The sequence below is a fragment of the Diabrotica undecimpunctata genome, chromosome 5 (assembly GCF_040954645.1).
Source record: "Diabrotica undecimpunctata isolate CICGRU chromosome 5, icDiaUnde3, whole genome shotgun sequence".
In the NCBI taxonomy this organism is placed as follows: Eukaryota; Metazoa; Arthropoda; class Insecta; order Coleoptera; family Chrysomelidae; genus Diabrotica; species Diabrotica undecimpunctata.
The window spans coordinates 140,964,827-140,986,363 of NC_092807.1; the positions used below are offsets into that span (position 1 = coordinate 140,964,827).

The window sequence follows — 21,537 nt, forward strand, 5'->3', positions numbered from 1 at the left end:
TAAATAAACAACAAGGGGAAAATAACTTACATCTAATTAACATTATCCTTACAAACCGGTTACGACTCGTTACGTAGCCGTCGGCATCAGTTAAAGATTGTTTTTGAATATACTGAACGGAAACCACCTTATGAATATGTAACTATAGATAAGCAGCTATTAAACTTTAGGGGTCGCTGCCCATTTAAAATGTACTTACCTAACAAACCAGACAAATATAGTATTCAAATTATTATGATGTAGGACGCCAAAACTAATTATGTGTTCTGCAATTCCTTATACAGGAGAAGATCCAAACAGAAGGCCTGAAGATGGTTCTATTCCAACGCAATATGTTATGAAACTATCGAAAACAATAGCAGGAACAAATCGTAACATAACAATGGACAACTGGTTTTCATCAATCGAGTTAGCAAAAAAACTTCTTGAAAATAAACTTATCATGGTAGGAACTCTCAAGATAAATAAAAGAGAAATACCGGTACAATTTCTAGATGTAAAACGCAGTGAAATCCCCTCATCAGCGTTTGCATTTTCAAAAGATGTAACTTTAGTATCCCATGTTTCAGAAAAGAAAAAATGCGTTCTACTTATAAGTTCTATGCATTTTGGAGAAGAAATAAATGCAGAAACAAAAAAGTCAGAAATTACAATGTTCTACAATTCGACTAAAGGTGGGGTCGAACGTTTGATCAACCTTGTCATTCGAAGACAGTTTCTCGAAAAACGAGAATGTGGCCTTTAAGGATTCTGTATGGAATGTTAGATGCTGCTGAAATCAATTATTTTGTGTTACATCAATTTCAAACATTGCCGAATTGTAACGTCCGTTCTACTTTTCTCAAAAACTCAGCTGATTCTTTGGTGGAAGATTATATGAAGCAAAGTGTAGAAAATAACCGACTGCCAAGAAAGTCAAGACAATCTCTGAGGATATCCTGACAAACTACCACCCCAAGAGCCACAAAAGCGTTCACGTCGTTGTGATTTTTGTCCAAGATCTCGTGACCGTAAAGGACGCCACATTTGTATTCATTGTGGAAAAAATATATGTGAAGTACATCAATTTAGTATTTGTGAAATATGTAAATCTTAATCTTGATTTAAATATTTTGTTTTGGTCAGATTTGTTTATCATGTTATTTGTACTACTAAAAAATGGTTATTTTTATTTTGTTGTTTATTTGTTAATCATACTCTTATTTCGGTATTTACTGTAGAAATCTTAAACTGTCATATAATAAACTATTTATAAATGAAATAGTACCAAATACACTTTTTTATTTGTCACATTTGAGTAAGTTTTTATTAGGGTCAAAGGCGACCCCACGTTGTGGTTTATGTTCCAGTTCCCTGACGTTGTGGTTCTAGGGTTAAGGGTTCGAAAAAATTTAAAGGAAAAACTCCATTTTTTGCACATCTTTTCCAATTAATACTATTTTTTAAACAATAAATAATAAATTTTTTATTTATATCTAGTGAACTATTATGTAAAATTTAATAGCGAAACTTTTTCGTTATTTAATTTGTTTTTGTACGAGCAATATCTCTCGAGTTATAGGCAAAAATATGAGCACAAATAGCAAAAATTTTAATCATCCTGAGGTGATTCCAGTAAGCAATAGACTATGAAAAATGTCCATTATGGTCTGCTTTTTGACAGATACCTCCTGGACTAATCTGAGAATTACATATCTTAGTTACTTATAGAATAACGAACGGGGAAGATACCCTAAAGTATAAAAATAGAAATTGAAAAAATGTAGCACCATTCATCATAAATTTACTAAATGTTATAAATTGGTTAAAATTGTCAAATTTTATGAAAAATTATTATAAACTACAGATGAGCCTTACCAATCATCCATCTTTATCAACTTCCTATTTAGAATTGTTTAACACATTTTTGTATCACCACACAACACACACCCATTTACACACATACACAACTCATACTGACAGATACTTTTATAAAAACATATGTTTGGTAGTCATCTTAAAACATTACACATTAAAATATTCTGTTCTAATTTTGTATGTAGGGTATAAATATCTGGTTCATTGAATATAGTAATTTTCTAGAATTATATAAATGTGTGGATACATGTATCAATATCTTTTTATTATTGACTAAACCGTTATCCACAAAAAGTGACAGATTTCAAGTTAACAAAAATTTATGAATTGAACTTTGAGCAGCTTTAACAGTTTAATAAACAAATTAGTACTTTCTTTAATTGTTTTAAAAAGAAATAGGACTTTTTATAACTTGAATTATTATATAATTTAACTCTAAATGTAAGTTATTGATGTTAACGAGATTGTTCATAATATTACAAAAAGGTAAAATAAAAAAAAGGTATTACTATTTTTGTCAGTTGTATAACAACAATAATTTTAACACAAAAAACGAGACTCAAGAGTTTTTAGAATCATTGCATCAACTTGACCTACCTCTGGGAAATTCACTACCAAACTAGTTGAGCAGAAGATACAATCTGATTTGAACCCTAGAAAGTCTCCTGAATACAACCTGATTACCGCAAAAATCGTCAAAGAACTCTCCAAAAAAGGAATTTATGTATTTATTTATTTATTTCAACGGTAGAACCATTTTTACAATAAAATACAAAAATAGTAAAACGTAAATATCATGTACAATGGACATCAAAACAACAATAAAGAAACAATTAAACAGTAAAAATTTGTATATTAAAACAGTATATCTTTGTTGCCTTTTGAAAACAATAATGTTTGGACAGAGTGGATCCAATAGGAGGTCATTGCAAAAGCTGAGCATTCTCGACAAGGGAAAATGACGAGCATAATCAGTCCTATGAAAAGGAATATAAAAGAGTGCAGTGTGTTGAGTTCTATGTATTGTGTTTAAGTGTGTTTAATATTGTTAATAAGGGGGGCAAATAATAAGTTTGTTTAGAATTTTAAACAAAAATAACATATCAGCTCTCAACCAGCGGTTCTTCAGTGTAGCAATGTTAAATTGAGACATTATTACAGAATAATCTATGAAATAATTTTCAGTATTTCTTGTGTTAATATGTGCATTAAAAGCTAAAGATCTTAGAAACTTCCGCTGAAGCTCTCTCCAATCCATCAACGTACAATAATTTGAATACAATAGGTGAGAGATCATGACTGTTACGATAAATAAAACCAAGATTACGAAATCATGTTTCCTTAATTTTAAGAAAATGGCTTCTAAATGTCAATGCACAATCCAATAATACACCCAAATCTCTAATCTCAGTAAATGAATCCAAGAGTACATCATTAAAAACATATCTATTAGCTATTAGATTATTTATACGACCAAATGAAATACAAGAACATTTAGTTGGATTTAAGCTTAAACCAACTTGTTTTGACCATAAACATATATTATTTACATCATCTTGCAAGAGATCTCTATCTGATTTCCAAAAATTCTGTACTTGACGCAGATATACAATGCAACCCTAAGAACAAGCTATTGGAACGAGCATGTGAAAAGTGACACAAAGTAATTCTTAAGCCAGGTAAACCTACAGAAGACATTAAATCATATAGACCTATTATGTCAAAGGTTTTTGAAAAACTACTGTTGGATAGGTTAAAATCAACTCTTCCAGAACGTCAACTAATACCTAATCACCAGTTTGGATTCAGACAACAATATACCACCATTGAGCACCATAGAGTCTGTAATTTTATTCACGAAGATCTAGAAGAAAGGAAATACCATTCAGCAACCTTTTTTGATCACTGGTCTAGTCTACAAACTTCCCTTAAGAAGAGAAATACTTCCTTTAATTATTTCCTTATCCTCAAGTCATACCACCATGACCAGTATTTCCTAGTAATACATTACGATCAGTACACAAGTCTTAATCTAATCAAAGCAAGGGTTCCATATTTTAGTGTTCTGTGACCTGTTCTCTACCTGATAATTACAGCTGATTTACCTACGAGCAACGATATCATCACAGCAACATACGCAGACGACAAAGCAATTTCAGTTGCACACTCAAACTCCAATGCTACTTCCCAGATACTACAAGTCAATCTTAACAAAGTACTAATTTGATTGGGACAGTGGAGAATAAAAGTAAACGAGAAGAAGTCGAACATTCACTAATAGAAAAAACACATGCCCATCAGCGTCTTTAAATAACCAAGAGTTACAACAAAAATATCATGTAAAATACCTGGGAATGCACTTCGACTGGTGGTTAACATGATGCATATATTCATGAAAAGAAAACAACTGGGCCTTAAGCTTAGCCGACTTTACTGGTTACTAGGTAAAAGATCACAGCTATCTCTAGATAACAAGGTTTTAAAAAGGAAAAGACAGTTAAGATTTGATTTCACGTACAGGGCGCCTGTGCATCCGCTTATACGTATTTCGGCCTAATAGGCCTCTTTAGAACAGCTTTCACAGTCGCTCTGAACGTGAAAATAAATCTTTTCTGTCTTAGGAAGCAACTCTAATATGGCTTCGGTATAGACGCAAATAGCGACATCTGATATTAAAATCCGTAAACTAATTTTCGAAACCAAATTCAGAATTTTGCTTTAATCTGTGCCTTCTAAGATTGCTCCAAAGGCTTGATGGCTTCAAGATATTAGATTTTTCTATTAGATATGCAAGAATGACTTCTTAATTTATAGTATGTACATTTTTATTATTTTAAAATAAAGCGTAGACCAATTCATACCTCTTTCTTGACTTTACCAGCAATAATTTATAAATAGCGGCTTTAGCAGTTTACCTAATCTCATCTGGAATCATTTCGGCTTCACTTTCACAGTTGATTTCCATTTCTTGGAATTGCAAAACGGAAAACTGAGCGAAAACACACGAATCTTAAATGACAAGTGTTATCATAATAAAATACAAAGTTGATGTTAATGTCAAAGCCTAGCTACTCGAAATCGCCCCGAAAGTGAAAAAATTAGTCCCGAAAGTAGCTACTTTCGGTACATCATCATCCAGTCTCAATAGTCCACTGCTGAACATAGGCCTCTTCCTCATGTTTCCAACCCCGTCTATCTTGCGCCGCTCTCATCCAGTTTTCATCGAGTCTTCTTAAATCGTCATTCCATCTTGTAGGTAGTCGACCGACGCTTCTCTTGTCTTCCCTTGGCCTCCATTCCAATAACCTCTTTGTCCATCGCCCATCTGTCATTCTCGCTATGTGTCCTGTCCATCTCCATTTTAGTCTGGCTATCTTCTCGATGATGTCAGTCACTCCGGTTCTTCTCCTGATGTCTTCGTTGGTTATTCTGTCTCGCAGAGTAATTCCTAACATGGACCGCTCCATTCTTCTCTGCGTGACTCTCAGTTTGGTAGCTGCTGCTTTTGTTAAGGTAAGTGTTTCTGCTCCGTACGTCAAGACTGGGAGGACGCACTGATCAAATACCTTTCTCTTTAGGCATGTGGGCAGCTCACTTCTAAAAGTTTCTCTCAGTTTTCCAAATGCTGCCCACCCAAGGCCGATTCTTCTCTTCAGTTCATGAGTCTGGTTATCCCTGCCAATCATAATTTCATGTCCCAGATATTTATATCTATCTACGAGTTCTGTTTCTTTTCCACCAATACTGATGTTCTGGTTGGGTACCAAATTGGTCATGATTTTTGTTTTCGAGATATTTATATTTAAACCTACACTTTCTGTAGCCACAACGAGTTCCTGTACCATCTCTCTTGCCATACCTAGATCTTCAGCTATTATAAGTATATCATCGGCGAAACGTAAGTTGTTTAGATATTCTCCATCTATTTTTATTCCCTTTGTCATCCAATCCAAATTCTTAAAAGCATGTTCTAGCACCGTATTAAAAAGTTTAGGTGACATTGGGTCTCCTTGTCTAACCCCCCGTTCTATTTTTATGCGATTACTGTTAGTATGTAATCTGACAGTGGTTGTTGCCTGCAGGTATATTTTGTATAATAATTTAGTATATCTATAATCTAGCCTGCATTCTTTAAGCATCTGTAATATTTTGCTTAGCTCAACTGTGTCAAAGGCTTTGGGAAAATCGATTAGAAAATTGATTAGAACTAGAGGTTTATTGTATTCCACTGCTTTCTCTATTAGGGTTTTTATACTTTGTAGATGGTCATTTGTTCCGTAACTTTTTCGGAATCCTGCCTGTTCCCTTGGTTGATAAGTCTCTAATTTTCTTTCCATTCTCTTAACTAGTATTCGCGTAAACAACTTATATATATGGCTGAGGAGGCTAATCGGTCTGTAATTCTCTAAATTTGCTTTGTCTCCTGCTTTGTGTAATAGAATCATAGTAGCGTTGTTCCAGTCTGTTGGAATATTGGCGCTGTGAAGGCAGATATTGAAAAGTTGTTTAATTTTTTCAAGTAATACATCCCCTCCAATTTTTAGTGCTTCTGATACTATTCCATCTTCACCTGGGGTTCGATTATTTTTCATTTTCTTCAGGGCTTCTTTGATTTCTGATTTTGTTATATCGGGCATTAAATCTGACCCTTGGTTTAATACCCCAGTTTTTAGTGTAATTGGAGGTTCCGTATTGTTATCTTTTTTTCTTGATCTATATAACTCTGTATAGAACTCTTTGACTATTCTTAATATTTCATCTCTGTTCGTTGTTTCTTCTCCAGTGCTGTTTCTCAGTTTGTTAATTTCTATTTTCCCCTTTTGTACGCTCCTCTTCAAAACTTTCATGTTCTTATTTTTCTCTATTGCCTGTTTTGTTTTTTCTACATTGTAGTTTCTTATGTCTTTTCTTATTGCCTTTGTGATCGTCTTATTTATTTGATTTATCGCTTCTTTGCTTGTAGTGTTATCTCCTTTCATTTGTCGCCTTAGTTCTATAAGGGTTTTCGTGGGTTGACTTTCGGTACGAGTTGTGTAAAATGGTACTTTCGATTTAATAAATCATACAGAAAGTTCTATTTTCGTGACGGCTGCAGAAAAAGATTTTTACCTATTGACAATTTAACATTTTGAGAAGAGAGACAAATAATACAAAAAAATAGAAAACAGAAATAATAAAATAAGGTATGGAAAAACGCTGAAATAAAAGTTTTTAACCTTATTCGTAATTTGTAAGCTTTTATTTTGTCTGTTAACTTAAATATATATTAATGCTTTACTAAAAATAGTACATTTTCTAGTTCGGAAAGTCGCCCCAATAATTTTAGTTGCTAAAATTACGGTACTAGAAGAACAAGAAAAAGAAGAAATAGAAGGAAAGTTCTATAAGTGTTAAAAATACTGTTGAAACTGCTGCTGACAAGAATACCACCAATTTTAATTGACAAAGAAATAATAATAATCCCATCATCAGTTAAGCTTTATACCAATTCACGCTATGGCTGCCTTCATCGGGTATACCAGCAAATAAGTCAATCACTGTAATACAGATAATATTGCTGCAGGACACTTTTAGATATTTCCTAGGCGTTTGATAAAGTTTAAAATAATCGCCTAGTAAACAACAGTAGAAAAATTTTTCCTAGCACTGACTTCCCATGAAGTGAAACATTTTTAGACCAGTACTGTATCTGATTTTCGTTGTGGATTTAACTGCGCCTCCAGAGTCAGTGCAGCAACTTACGTACATGTCACAACTTTACTTTATTCACATGAAGACCCAGTCATACTATAGATTTCGTAGATGCTATACATAGTTGGGTTTTTATTAAATTAAATAAATTTAAAAAGGTTGAAGATATAGATACCAATGAAGAAAGTATTGACAATGACTCCTAAGAGATCAAAGATTCACCTAGAAGCTTATTATAAAAAATATTCTAGTGATACCAAAAAATATAAAGAAACTTGCTAAAATATCTTAATAAGAAATAAAATGCTACTTGTAATATGTATCTGTGCTATTTTTCTATCTATAAAGTAAAACCTTTTGCAGTGTTGATAAACTGTTGAAGTAAATATTATATTTGGAACCAAGCATACACTATTCTGAATTTAGTTTTATTTTAATATAATTTCGTTAATTAAGAAACGTAATTAAATTAATTATATCTATTGCAGAAAATCTTTTAATTACATCGTTTGTTCAAGATGGAATAGAAATTAGATACCAATTTATCAATGATAAATTATTAGGTAAAGAAGGGCAGGACATCACTGTTCATCTATTTTAAATTGCAAAACCGATACGAGAGGCATGCCCATTTCTAGTAAAGTATTTATAATTAGAGTGGTTCTGGAATTACATATAATTGTCGTTAGATGGCAATTTAGCAATATTCAACACATTACAATCTCTAATATAGGTATTTTCAACACAAAATCTTTTTTGTAAACATAATTTTTCTAAATTTTCTACGTAAAGTTAAGCTACGTAATATATATTATTCAGTGGAAGTTTTTTACTCCGAATTAAGATTAACTCACTCAAAGTTTTTTTCGATGGCAAGGTACTAAAAAAATCGAAACAAATAGAGAATCAGAAAATTAAACATTAATTTTTTTTTATTTTCATTTTGAAGAAGGCATCCCACTTAAAGTCAAAAACGTCAAATAAAGTGGTTTTATCTAAAAAAGACTTAGAGAAAGCCTTGACTACATGGAAAAGAAAATGCGAAGGCATGGGAGTACCGGTACGGAACGAATACCTATATACGTTAAGTTTTGCAGACGATCAAGTAGTGATTGCACAAGACCAAGACGACCTTAGCTACATGATGAAGAAACTACAAGACGAATATACCAAGGCTGGCCTAGATATTAACCTCGCGAAAACAGAGTACCTATCTACAAGTGAAGAAGACATAGAAGATCTACAGATTGATGACAACGTAACAATCAAAGGAAAGGATAAATTCAAATACCTGGGGTTTATAATCACGAAAAAGGCAACAACAGAGGAAGAAATTACACAAAGATTAGGACAAACAAGAACAGCAATCCGACAACTTAACTCAGTATGGTGGGATAGACACCTAAATATGAAGACAAAAACGCAGATTTATAAAACATTAGTGCGAAGTATTATGACATATGGGGCCGAAAATTGGATCATAAACAAGAAAAACAGCAGTAAGATAATAGCAACAGAGATGGAATGCCTGCGAAGATGCTGCAGAGTAACAAGAATGGATAGGAGAAGTAATGACGAAATAAAGCAAAGAACATCAATAGAAACAGACATACTAACATATATAGAACAAAAAAGACTAAAGTGGTATGGACATGTAAGAAGAGCTAGCGACAGCAGATGGATAAAAAGAATAACCGAATGGAGCCCCATAGGAAGGAGGAAAAGAGGACGACCCCGAAAATCCTGGAGGAACGAAGTAGACGACGCCATGAGTAAGAGAGGACTAAACGATGGAGAATGGAACAACAGAGAGAGATGGAAACGGTTGAGCGAGGGAAGGCAGTGAATACTGTAGAATCCCTAAATATATATATATATATATATATATATATATATATATATATATATATCTAAAAATAAAACACTGAAAACTTTTGTTTTCAATACTTCCACAAAATTTATTTTAAATTATTATCACTACAGCTGTTTCGGCCAGAGTGCCTTTCTCAAGTTATCTATTTTTGGTATGTGTTTAAGCTTAATAGTATTTAACTGAATAAGTTAAGGAAAGGAGAACTGTTTCTCAAGTTGGTCATTCAGAATTATGTTTGTATTTTTTAATTTGTTGATTTCCATAGTTTCTAATAAATATAGCTTAAGGCCTTTATTTTGAATGTGAAGAATTTGAAATTTGTCATGAGAAGAATGATTATGGTCTAGAAGGTGAAGTGCATACGTGTTTTTCTATTATTGAAAGCCCTTTTATGTTCTGCTATACGTTTGATAAAAGTTCTACCAGTTTGGCCGATGTAAGTTTTTAGGCAGTCTGTCAACAGATTGGCAGGGAAGTGTTGGTTGCACTCTATCAAGAACCTAATATCGTTGCGGTGATAGGGGTGCAAAAATATAGGTGATTTGACTGTTGTAGAATAACTTCATTCAAAATTCAAAGAATGGTATTATTTAGTATATTTGCAGGCAAGAGGCGTAGGGGAAGATCGAAGTTAAGATAAGATAGAGCAACGAAGTTACAGAAGATATGACTAAATTAAACATAACGTATTAAAACAAATTACCCTATTAGTTGCACCATAACTCAAGAAAGCCTGTACGGATTTTAATGATATTTGGTTTTTAGGATTCATATTATCCTCGAATAACAAAATAACCAATAAATATCGTAAAAGTTTATGATAATAAAATTAATCTTGATCTTACAGGTATTTTTTGGAGTTGGTAGCACTGCAACAACTAATATTATTGAAGTAATTTTAACGTATACCGTATCGTATCGTATATCGTCAACCATAAGGTATACTGAACGAATTATTAAAATTGCGACACAGCCCACAAGTATTACGGGAATTACTGACGTGTGTCTTCGTCTTATTCTATAATGGGCATGACTTAACACCAGAGTGGACAAAAGTCCATATTAACAACATCTATAAACAAGGAGATAGAAAGAATTGATCAAACTACAGGGGGCTAAGTGTCCTAAATTCACTCTCAAGACTATGGAAAAATAATAAAAAATAAAATTAAAAAGAGATGACAGATATAGAAAAATAAAATGGTTTTCTTGCAGGCAGATCCTGTATAGACAGCATATTTTCTCTCAAGCAGGATATTAAAAAAAGATTAGCCCACAACCTTTCAACTTATGTAGTCTTTATAGATCTGACAAAGGCATACGATAGTGTATCACTTTCAATGGTCTGGGTAGCAATGGGAAAACAAGGAATAAATAAAAAAATATATAAAAGCAGTACAACAGCTTTACAAAAATATGACGGTAAACATTAAATCTGGAAACAAATTAACCAGAAAAATTCTGATTAGGAAGGGTCTCAAGCAAGGCTGCTGCATAGCACTCACACCCTTCAAAATATATTTAAATGAGGCGCTCTCAGTGTGGAGAAGAAAATGCTGCAATATGGGCATTCCAATCAAAGACGAGATATTGTACACAATACACTTTGCTGACGATCAAGCCATTCTACCTAAAGACGAGAGCGATATAGACTATATGCTTAGAAAACTGGAGGAGTACACCAAGTGGGCCTTACAATTAATATACAGAAAACCAAGTATTTAGTTACAGGAGAAAAATCAGAAAGCCTACAAATTAAAATGAGAACTATAAAATCAATTGCAACCTTTAAATACTTGGGAGTCCAAATAACATCAAAAGCAGGGAGTAACGAAGAGATATATTCTAGGATTTAGAATATAGAAAGTATTGGGTTGTATGGCGCCGAATTTTAGGAAATCAATCAAAAAAACAAATCAAAAATTAAGGCCATGGAAATGGAATACTGGAGATGATGTTGCCAGCACACTAGACTTGATAGGGTGAGAAACGTAGAGAGAACTGAAAATTCACCTAGACATTATAGATACTATCGAAGCCAAAACACTAAACTGGTATGGACACCTACAGAGATGATATGTCAGATGACATTTTTTACCGAATTGGTGGCAGTTCAAAGAATCTTAGAAATGAATGAGAAGATAAATAACCAGGCTTTGGTTTGGATCTAAGATATGTATTACGTCATGTGCGGTAGTTTGTTGGTCAAGTAAGGAATGCCATCGCCAAATCGTGAACTGAAACTGTCAATCAAGAATTGGAACGCAATAGTGAATGCGATCTAGATGCATTAAACCAATAAGTTCGAACAAATGTACGAGTACCAATGTTGAATCCACAATAGAATAAAATGCAAAAAAATAAAATAATAAAACAGACTGAAAACAAACAAGTTAGTTCCATTACTAAGTGATATTTGTGCCGACAAGTTCTTCAAGTTGCTGACAATCGGTAATGGCTGTATTCCTGGCAACGAATTAAATGGTTTGATATCTTTTCCGCCGATTTTTTGACATTTCGTCTCAACGGAAAACGAGCTCATTAATAAAGTGATCCCAAACATCATTGTTAACACCAAAAATCATATATATTTTGGTGAACGAATAATTTTAGCAGTAAGTAACAAAGAAATGGATGATAAGTTTAATAATTTAAAATCACATCATTAGTCCACTGTATTTCTTTAAATCGATTAATTTTGTAACAAACTCAGACGTGTGTTTAGCTTACCTATGTACAATTGTCAACTAAAGGTTTGCTCAGATATTATCATAATTAGAAATTTGAACCAACCTAAACTGAGTAACGTATCGTGTTTCGTAATGTGAAAACTACATATGCAATATATGAAAATTTAAGGATAAGAAAGTTCTCACTCCGAGAATTCCGATATGCAATTTAAACCAATTAAATATCTGATTCATCTTGCATTCGCCGTGATAATAAACAAATCAAAGGTCAATCCTTGAATGTTTGTGGACTGAATATGTAGTATCTTGGCGTTTAGGCAAAGCATCTACTTGGTTTATTCTCGCGCCTGGCAACACAACGAAAAATATTGTATATCACGACGTTCAACGAAAATAATCGAAACGACAATAATAAACAAGCTACCCATTCAGCAAATAGTTATTTGTTGCTACGTGAATTAGCTCCTGGTTGAATTTTTGTTGAACTTAATTAGATCTTAATATAAAAAAGTGAATATAACTTGATGATAATTTTCACAGCACATTTATTAATTCTAAGGCGTACAAAGTTCGCCGATTTAGCTAGAAAAGTATAGAACTTATCTACTAGAAGAAAAAATAAATTGCTATTCAGCTCACTTACTTAATTAATTAAATAATAATTTTAACACAATAAGAAGAAAAAATTAAAATATTTGAGTCTTATTCGACAGATGTGAGAAATACAGAATTTAATAAGAATGGAAAAAATAAGCAAACGTAATCGACAATATCATGGCTAAATAATTTAAGCCAGTTTCAAAAGTTGGAGTTTTCAATAGATCAGTATTTCAAAGAGCGCTAAAAATCTATGTAAAGAATTTGAATTTATTGTCGATGTTCTATTAAAGCATAACACTCAAATAACAAAAGGAATCGACTTGAATAAAGGACAGTGATAATAATAACACAATAAAATCTTCTGCTTTATAAATTTTCACAAAATTTATTAATAAATTCTATAAATGTCAACGCACTCAATTTGTCTTAAGTTCAACAACAACTCATTACAGTAAACACGAAATTATCTTTATAAAGTCTACATTCATTTTAAAATATTATAATAATCTTGTAATTATAGAGAAAAAAACGGTAACAAAATCTAATACATTTTTTTTGTTGTTCATAAAATGTCCTTTGTTCTAACAGAACTCAGTTATTTTATTATAAAAAGAATTAAAAGGAGCTATTTTACTTACAATTAACCGAAAAAGTATTAAATATACCGTACCTTTTATCCGGCTTAGGCTGTACATGTTTCAGTTCCATGTCCTTTACCGCGTTATTTTTTTCGGCATCCACATCGTTATGTACTCTAGAAACCGGAAGAGTTGCCATATTATCCGTGGACTCCACCTCAACGGTGGCAACTTTCATTTCAGCTAATGTCATTACCAAAATCTACGATCACTTTTATAATAAACACCAAATTTTGATTATAATCGTTGCATAAGTGGCATTTTTATTATTTTTGAAATAAACGTCGATGTCTTAGCAGGTCGGATGGATTTCTATATTCACATTTAGTTAAACAATTTATTTATTGTTAATAATAGTTGCTATTTATCGCGGTTCCGGTATTTTAGATGACATTATATGCCCGATTTCAATAGCAAAGATTCGACGAGAGGGCTGTGGAAGCACTAACCGAATCTCCTCCTATTGGTATACGAGGAAGGGAAGCTGCAGAAAATCACATGGTCTTTTTAGCAGCCACGCTATTGGCTCAAATGACAGCTTCCCGGGATTTTGACCTAGTAAACCCTTAAAGTTTGGCGACCTCACCCAAAATTTCAAATTTTCGTATACTTTTTTAAACAAACGAAATAAATAAAATCAAAAAAATAATACATTATATCAAAATAAATTTTTACAGATAAAAATATTTCAAAAATAGCGTTCTAAAATAATGTTAAAAACATTATAAATATTTATTACCTAATTAACAATGTTTTTAAGTAATTTCAATGCTGACCTAATGCAGTGTTCGGTATAAAAAAAACGTAAAACCGAAATAAAGTCGCCGATGTGTTAAAAATACAGAGGCTTATTGATCCTCTTCAGCATCCCTTCCCGAGTTTAGGGTGGTGCAATCGTTGACTATTGGATGCTGGAGTGTATAGCTTTCGTGACGACGTTGCCAAGTGTGTGTTTTATACTACTCTGGGGAAATTCGTGAAAGACTTCTTTGTATGAATGGAAGTAGGAGTGGTTTTAGTAGAACACGTAATGCGTATATAAAAATAAAATATCGGTTTGTTTTTGGGGTAAAAAGATATTCTTGTCTAATATAATAAAGTATTTATAGAACATTGTTTTTTTTATATCCCATAGGGCACTTAGCGTAACTTAACACTTAAAATTTATGAAATCTAATATTTAAATTATTTAATTATTACAGAGTTGCCAATTTTTCTTCCAACAAGGAGAAAACAATGGTATATAAGATTTTGCTATTTGGTCGTCATATATATATATATATATATATATATATATATATATATATATATATATATATATATATATATATATATATATATATATATATTGTGAAGACTACGACCGTCAATTTATATTTCTAAAGTATTCAACTAGTGAATTCAGAGGTTTAATCGGTCATTCAGGTTGGCAAATAAAAAAAGAAGTCAACTACTTCATAAGTTTATTGAAGACGTTTCGCTTTATATTTCTAAAGCTTCATCATTTCTCTAAAATATAACAAATGACAATTAAGTTTATAAGAAATACAGATATAGTTCATAACTTACAACTCAATATGTAGTATGTTATCGATGTTATCATATCTACTGTACACTTTACTCCTTATTTGAAACTAACTTAACCAAAAAAGAAAAAACAAAAAACAAAAACAAAAAACACACAAACTTTGCAGAAAATAATGTTCATATTCGTAGATATGAATATTTAAAAAATTTTAAACGAACATTTGGCTTCATTTAGATGAAGCTGAAGACCAACAAAGTTCTGATTTATTGCAATCTAAGCAAACAACTTGACGCGATACCGAAAATTTTTTTAAGGGCCATGTGTCACCAAATTCCAATTTATTTGCCAACCTGAATGACCGATTAAACCTCTGAATTCACTAGTTGAATACTTTAGAAATATATATATATATATATATATATATATATATATATATATATATATATATATATTCTTCCTCATTCCTTGACCCTTTGTTAGGGGGTAACACTCTAAATATTGTTAGATTGCTGTCTCCATCGACAGCGATCCTGTGCCAGATGGACGGCTTCATATAGCAATTTCTCACCAAAGTCTTAAATTGGTGTGCTTATCACGTTGGAAATCTTCCTCTTCCCCTTTTCTTCCGCGCCAATAGTTCCATAGTTTTCGTTCTTCTGTCTATGTGGCCAAAGTAATTTAGGTATGATCACTCTACTTTCTTTAACAGCCTGTCTTTTATATGAAGCCCCTCCAGAATTGATAAGTTGGTTCTATGTTTTGTCCAGGACACGCGTAGACTTTTTCTGTTAACCCACATTTCAAAGACTTACTGCTATCTTACTTCTATCGATTTGTTTGTGAGACCATGTTTCAGCTGCGTATGTAACACTGCCAAAAATGGGTATTGGCCAACCTGAGCTTATTATTCCTTTTTACTGTTCAGTCTTTCTATATTTTAATTAATCTAGCTGTTACGGTTCAGGCCATTGCTAGTCTAGGCTTGATTTCTGAGGATCTATCGTCATTGTTGGTTATTCTTCTTCTTCAAGTGCCCTGTTCGTTACGAACGTTGGTTATCAACATGGCAATTCCGATCTTGTTTGCGGCGCTTCTGAATAGTTCGACCGATGTGAGCCCGAACCACTTCCGCAGATTTTGGAGCCACGAGTGTCTTCTCCTGCCTGGCCCTCGCTTACTGTTTACTTTCTCCTGGACAATCAATTGCAGTAGACGGTACTAATCTTGTCTCAATATGTGGCCTAGATATTCAAGCTTTCTTTGTTTGATTGTGCTCACGATTTCTTTCTCCTTTCCGATTCTTTGGAGTACCTCTATGTTGGTGACATGTTCGGTCTAGGATATACGAAGAATGCGTCGGTACACCCACATTTCGAATGCTTCTAGTTTTCTTGTGAGCGTCTCTGTCAGCGTCCATGCCTCCGTACCATATAGTAAGATCGGAAAAATGTAGCATTTAACTAGACGTAGTTTTAAGAGAAGAGACAAATCCTTGCTTATGAGGAGCTTTTTCATATTGTTAAATGCTGCTCTAGCTCGTTCTATTCTCGCCTTAATTTCTGTGGCCTGTTCCCATTTTGCATTTACGTTGGTGCCAAGGTACACATAAGATTCTACATGGTCAATTAGTATGTTACTTATCCGTATTTGTCGAGCAGGTTGTTGCTTTTTGCTTATCAGCATCCACTTTGTCTTCTTGAAGTTGAGGCTCAGGCCGTATTCCTCACTATACGGTCCTCACGTCTATAGTACTGGCAAGGATCACCATGTCAGGATCACCGTGTCGTCGACATATCTTATATTGTTCGGTAACTCGCCGTTAATTTTTATGGCCTCATTTGCATTTTCCATACATTTGTTAAATATTTCCTCGGAATAAATATTGAATAGGAGTGGGGATAAGATACACTCCTGACGGACACCTCTTTTGATCTGCGCCCTTCCAGTGAGTTCGTTGCCAATTTTTGCTCTTGCTGTTTGACCCCAGTATAGGTTTGCCACAATTCGAATGTCCTTGTCGTCAATACCTGTCTTTCGCAGAATATCCATCAATTGTTCATGATTGACATTGTCAAATGCTTTTCTAAAATCCACAAAGCACAAATATACGTCCTTATCAACGTCTCTACAGCGCTGTATAAGCACCTGGAGAGCGAAAACTGCTTTTCTAGTTCCAAGTGCTTTCCGATAACCAAACTGGGATCTATCGATATTTGACTCACATTTATCATTTATATGTTGGTTATTAGGGAGCCCAAGTATACAAATCTGTCTAATGCTTTGAAATTCACCAATGGGTGTACGTGTGGTAGATTATTATTTACCCTGTCTACAATCAATAGATTTCTTTTTCGGTGCTGATCAGAAGTCCAAATTCTTAGTTTATCCGGTTTAGCCGTTCGGTAATGGTAAACATTTCGACTTTATTCGCTGCTGGTATAAGTGTGTTATCGGTGTATCGCGGGTTACTCATTTTTCTGCCTCTTATAGTGATTGCTCCATCACACTCGACTAGTACTTTCCTTATTATATATTCAGAATATTAGGCACTCCCATAATTCCTATTATACTCCAGAAGGAATCCTATCTTACTGAGTCGATAGCCTTGGTACACTGTGTTCCCCTGCTTTTTCAATTATCTGCCTGGTTTTCAATATCTGCTCACTCGTTCCTTTTCCTGGTATGAATCAAATATTAAAATTATTCTACGAATCATACACATTTGCAAAAAATACGATACAGTTGGAGTGGCGCACCAAATACGTATCGGATTCTGTTCAGAAAACGACTTAATATCAAAAAGTTTTTCTTCGCAGAAATATACAGGGCCAATAACAATACAATTTAAAAATAATATGAATTATACAGCGTGCTGTATGCGTGGTGTCGCATGCTAAATTTTTCTACTACTGGTCTCTATTTTCAATACTATGTCTAGAGAGATTATTAATTTTTATCGCTTCGAATACGTATAAGCGTTTAAAAGACTCTTGTTCTTAAAAGCACTTTTTAGTAATAAATTATGATTGGGGCTATAATATTCCAAAAACGAATACGTTTTCTTTTAAATCACTAAATTTAAGTACTAATTATACATAATTCCTCTTAAAATTTGATTGGTTTTTAGTTAAAAGCGTTCTAAAGCGTATTATTTTCTCAGAACAAATATTTCGAACCAAAGTACACATCTCCTTCCTAAAAATTAATTAGCTTATAAATAATTTATAAAAAGCCACTATCCGATTTTAGTTGTCAGTTGCCAGTTATTATTTGTATCAATATGCATTCAGACTATCTAGAGATTCAATTACCATCTAGAGAAACGCACTATTTTGTGGTAAGTCATGACATCATGTGAACACCCTGTATAAAGAAATTCGATTTTGATGTAAATTTCTAAAATGGCGTTATCTACTCTTTGTGTACAGTTTTTAAGACATTATATTTGTGAATGGATGAACTGAAAAGTTTGTCTATATCTGTCAAAATTTTTGAAAAAGTTTTGAAAAATTTTTGAAATTTTCTTTGGTAACGAATCATAATAAACTCATGATAGTTGGAAAATAATTCCTCTACTATCTGCTTTTACTTAGAGAAAAATGTAAAACATATACAAGAGTCCTATTTCTACAATCAGAAATTTTTTTCAGTGATTTCTTATTGCTTGGTACTTTGTTCTATTCTTTACAAAGACCGGACAAACTGCCAGAGTTACACTCACTGATAAAAAGAGACAAACTTCTTAAAAAAACTTTCAACAAAATGCATTTTTTTAAATTGGTAACACTATTGTCATTTTTATAAGCTTCTCTAAAGTTTCAGGTGCCATAATTGTTGTAGCTAACATTTTTTTTCTTATCTACTACTTTATCTACATTTTACAATGACTCCAAGAAAATTTTAAAGGTATTCACGTATTAATTAGGAGTTCATCGGGAATATATAATTAGGAGTTCATCATCTGTAAAATTGAGGGCACTTTTCACACGGTTTTCACAACGCATATTATGATTATGACAAACTATTTTAGACGATGCATGAATTTCCGCTTGAAAGATATTTGGCGGCTTGAAATATTCTAGTGATTTTATATTCTATTAAAAACTAGTTTGCACTTCTTTTTCTTTATTTTAGCTGTAAATAATCTGTAGTAAACTTTGATTTAATAAATGACTTTTCATATTCTTTATGAATAAACCTTCAAATTAAAGAGATATCCGCATTTCTATGGCGCTTACTAACCCATAAATTACACGGACGAAGTATGTACACTTGTAACTTAAATAAATCTTGTTTGTTTCCAAAAAGTGATAAAATAAATATCTTTCACCGCTATCAACCAAATGTGCTTGCACCTGTCTGTATACTGTATGTTTGGATACTTTCAACATTTCTTTATACTTCCGCAGATTTGCGCCATATGGGTTACTCTAGTCGAAATTTCACCGCTGCTTTTAAAAACAATCCTTGTTATTCTCGCTTTAGATAAATATTTATAATAAAAAATCTAGGACCAATAAATGTATGGTGTCAATTTAGGCCATAATAAAAAAAACTACTTAGAATTAAATACAACAAAAGTGTTATTGGAATAGTAACTTCTTCTTCTTCAAATTTGTTCCCATCGGAGATTGGAAATCATTTTGGCAATTACAATTTTGTTCAAATGAACTGCATCCAAACCATTCACAGAGATTGCGTAGCCACGAGATTTTACGTCTTCCTACGATTCTTCTTCTTCTACAAGACTGGGACAAATAAAGATCTGAAAAAGTTTTAAGGGGAGCCCAGTATACTAGGAGTAATACATAGCCAACTACTAAAATGGCTAGGACACATATAATAAATGCCAGAGGATAGACTATCGAAAATTTTACTGTCAAGTACAACAGGAGAACGTCAGAGAAGTAGTCGACGCAGAACAAGAAGCAAAATAGATGTAGAATGATCTAAGTAGACTTAACGTCACAAATTTGATGATGAAAGCAATGGACAAGGAGGGATGAAGGAGATTGGTCAATTAGGGCATCATAACTAAGGCAGATAACTACGCTATCAAAAGGATTGAGCTCTGGTGCGACTCTTTCCGTGTTATCCAGCCCTAGGTGACTTGGTATGTTGGAGTATCTCCCAAACATTTTCATACACATCTGGAAGTAGCGAGGAGTACAGCTTTCTGCATGGCCTTTTAGAGATGTTCATTTAGATCCAGCTGTTTTATGTTCTATAGGAGGTTTTTGGGAATAACACCAGTAGTAGATAAAATAATAGGTACTGTCTGGGTACTTTCCATTCTCCATTGTCTTCTGATTTGTATTTCTAGATCTCTGTACTTGGCGATCTTTTCGCTGTATTTAACACGCAAATTATTGGAGGTATCGCCACATCAATAAGTGTTGTTTGCCTAGTAAGTTTATTAACTAGTATGAGATCAGGTCTATTATGTACCACTGGTTGCTCTGTGAGCACATTGTGGTCCCAGTAAAGATTGTTGTTGTTATTTTCATGCATTCTGTAGGGACGTTTTGATAATAAGAAAGATGGTTGGTTTGGAGAAGTCCCAGTTTGTCAGTTAGTTCTTGGTGGATGATCTTTTCTACTGAGTCATGCCGTTCTTTATAATCAGTACCTATCGACAAAATTACTATTATTTTTTGTATTGTTTTTTTTTTGTAAATTATGCGTTTGTGTATTACGTATTTATGTATTATATGTTTATGTATTGTGAATAATTGTAGATGATGATATTCTTGTTAATGTTGGTTGTTATTCTGACTTCTTCTTTTAGTATTGGTAACCATAAATTGCTCCTTTCTGCTGATGAGTTTGCTGCACATTTGTTTCATTAAGTAGAATGACACCATAGATATTTAAATTACTACTCAAACCACAATGTCTTCTTCTTCTTCTTTCTCTTTATAAGCAATTCTGCTTGTTCATTAAGCGGATTAATACCTCTATGAAAGGTTGTCATTATCTTTTGCGTGGTCGTCCGATACTTCTTCTGTCGATTGGTGATTTATCTCTTGCAATTTTGACGACACGGGTCTCCTCCATTCTGCTTATGTGGTTATTCCATCCTTTTTTTTATTTTGTATCCATTTATTTATATATTGTACGTTATATTTTCTAAGTTCTTCACTTGTCTTTCGATCTCTCAGCGTATTTCCTATAATTCTGTTCAGTACTCTCATCTCTGCAGTTTCCAGTAGCCTTTGCGTTGTGGCTATGTCTGGTCTTGTTTCTGAGGCATATGTCATTATTAATCTTACACTGGCTTTATAAATTCTTGACTTCATACCAGTGTTAATATGTCTGTTTCGCTATATACCGTTATTAAGGCATCCTACCAGTCTATTTGCTTTTTGTACTTGATCTCTTACTTCTTTGTCCTGGTCTCCACAGCTAGATAGTGTAATTCTCCGGTATTTTATTTCCACTACTTCTACAATATTGACGCAGTCAATTTCTATTTTACATCTGGTTGGTTCTTTGCTGACTATTATTGTTTTAGTTTTTTGAGACAAGATTGTCATATTAAATTCTTTCGCTCTTATTTTAAATCTGTGGACCAGTCTTTGCAGACTATCTTCATCTTGAGCTATCAATATTGCGTCGTCTGCGTAACAGAGTGTTTTTATATCTTTGTTTCCCATGCTG

The 21,537-nt window shown here is 33.1% G+C and overlaps 1 protein-coding gene across 10 annotated transcripts in view; it reads right to left on the reverse strand.

Annotated features, from left to right (window-relative positions):
- OtopLa (proton channel otopetrin-like a) overlaps nt 1-21,537 on the reverse strand; it is a 259,273-nt gene that overhangs the window by 148,704 nt on the left and 89,032 nt on the right. Inside the window, exon 1 of one of the 10 annotated variants that reach the window (XM_072532860.1) lies at nt 13,382-13,779. The exons of 8 other annotated variants lie outside the window; for them this stretch is intronic. In XM_072532860.1, the coding sequence (XP_072388961.1) occupies nt 13,382-13,542 (161 nt within the window). In that variant the 5' untranslated portion in view covers nt 13,543-13,779. Of the gene's footprint in view, nt 1-1,857; nt 1,940-13,381; nt 13,780-21,537 lie in introns of those variants that run through there. One more of the 10 variants, XM_072532861.1, reaches the window with a different exon arrangement.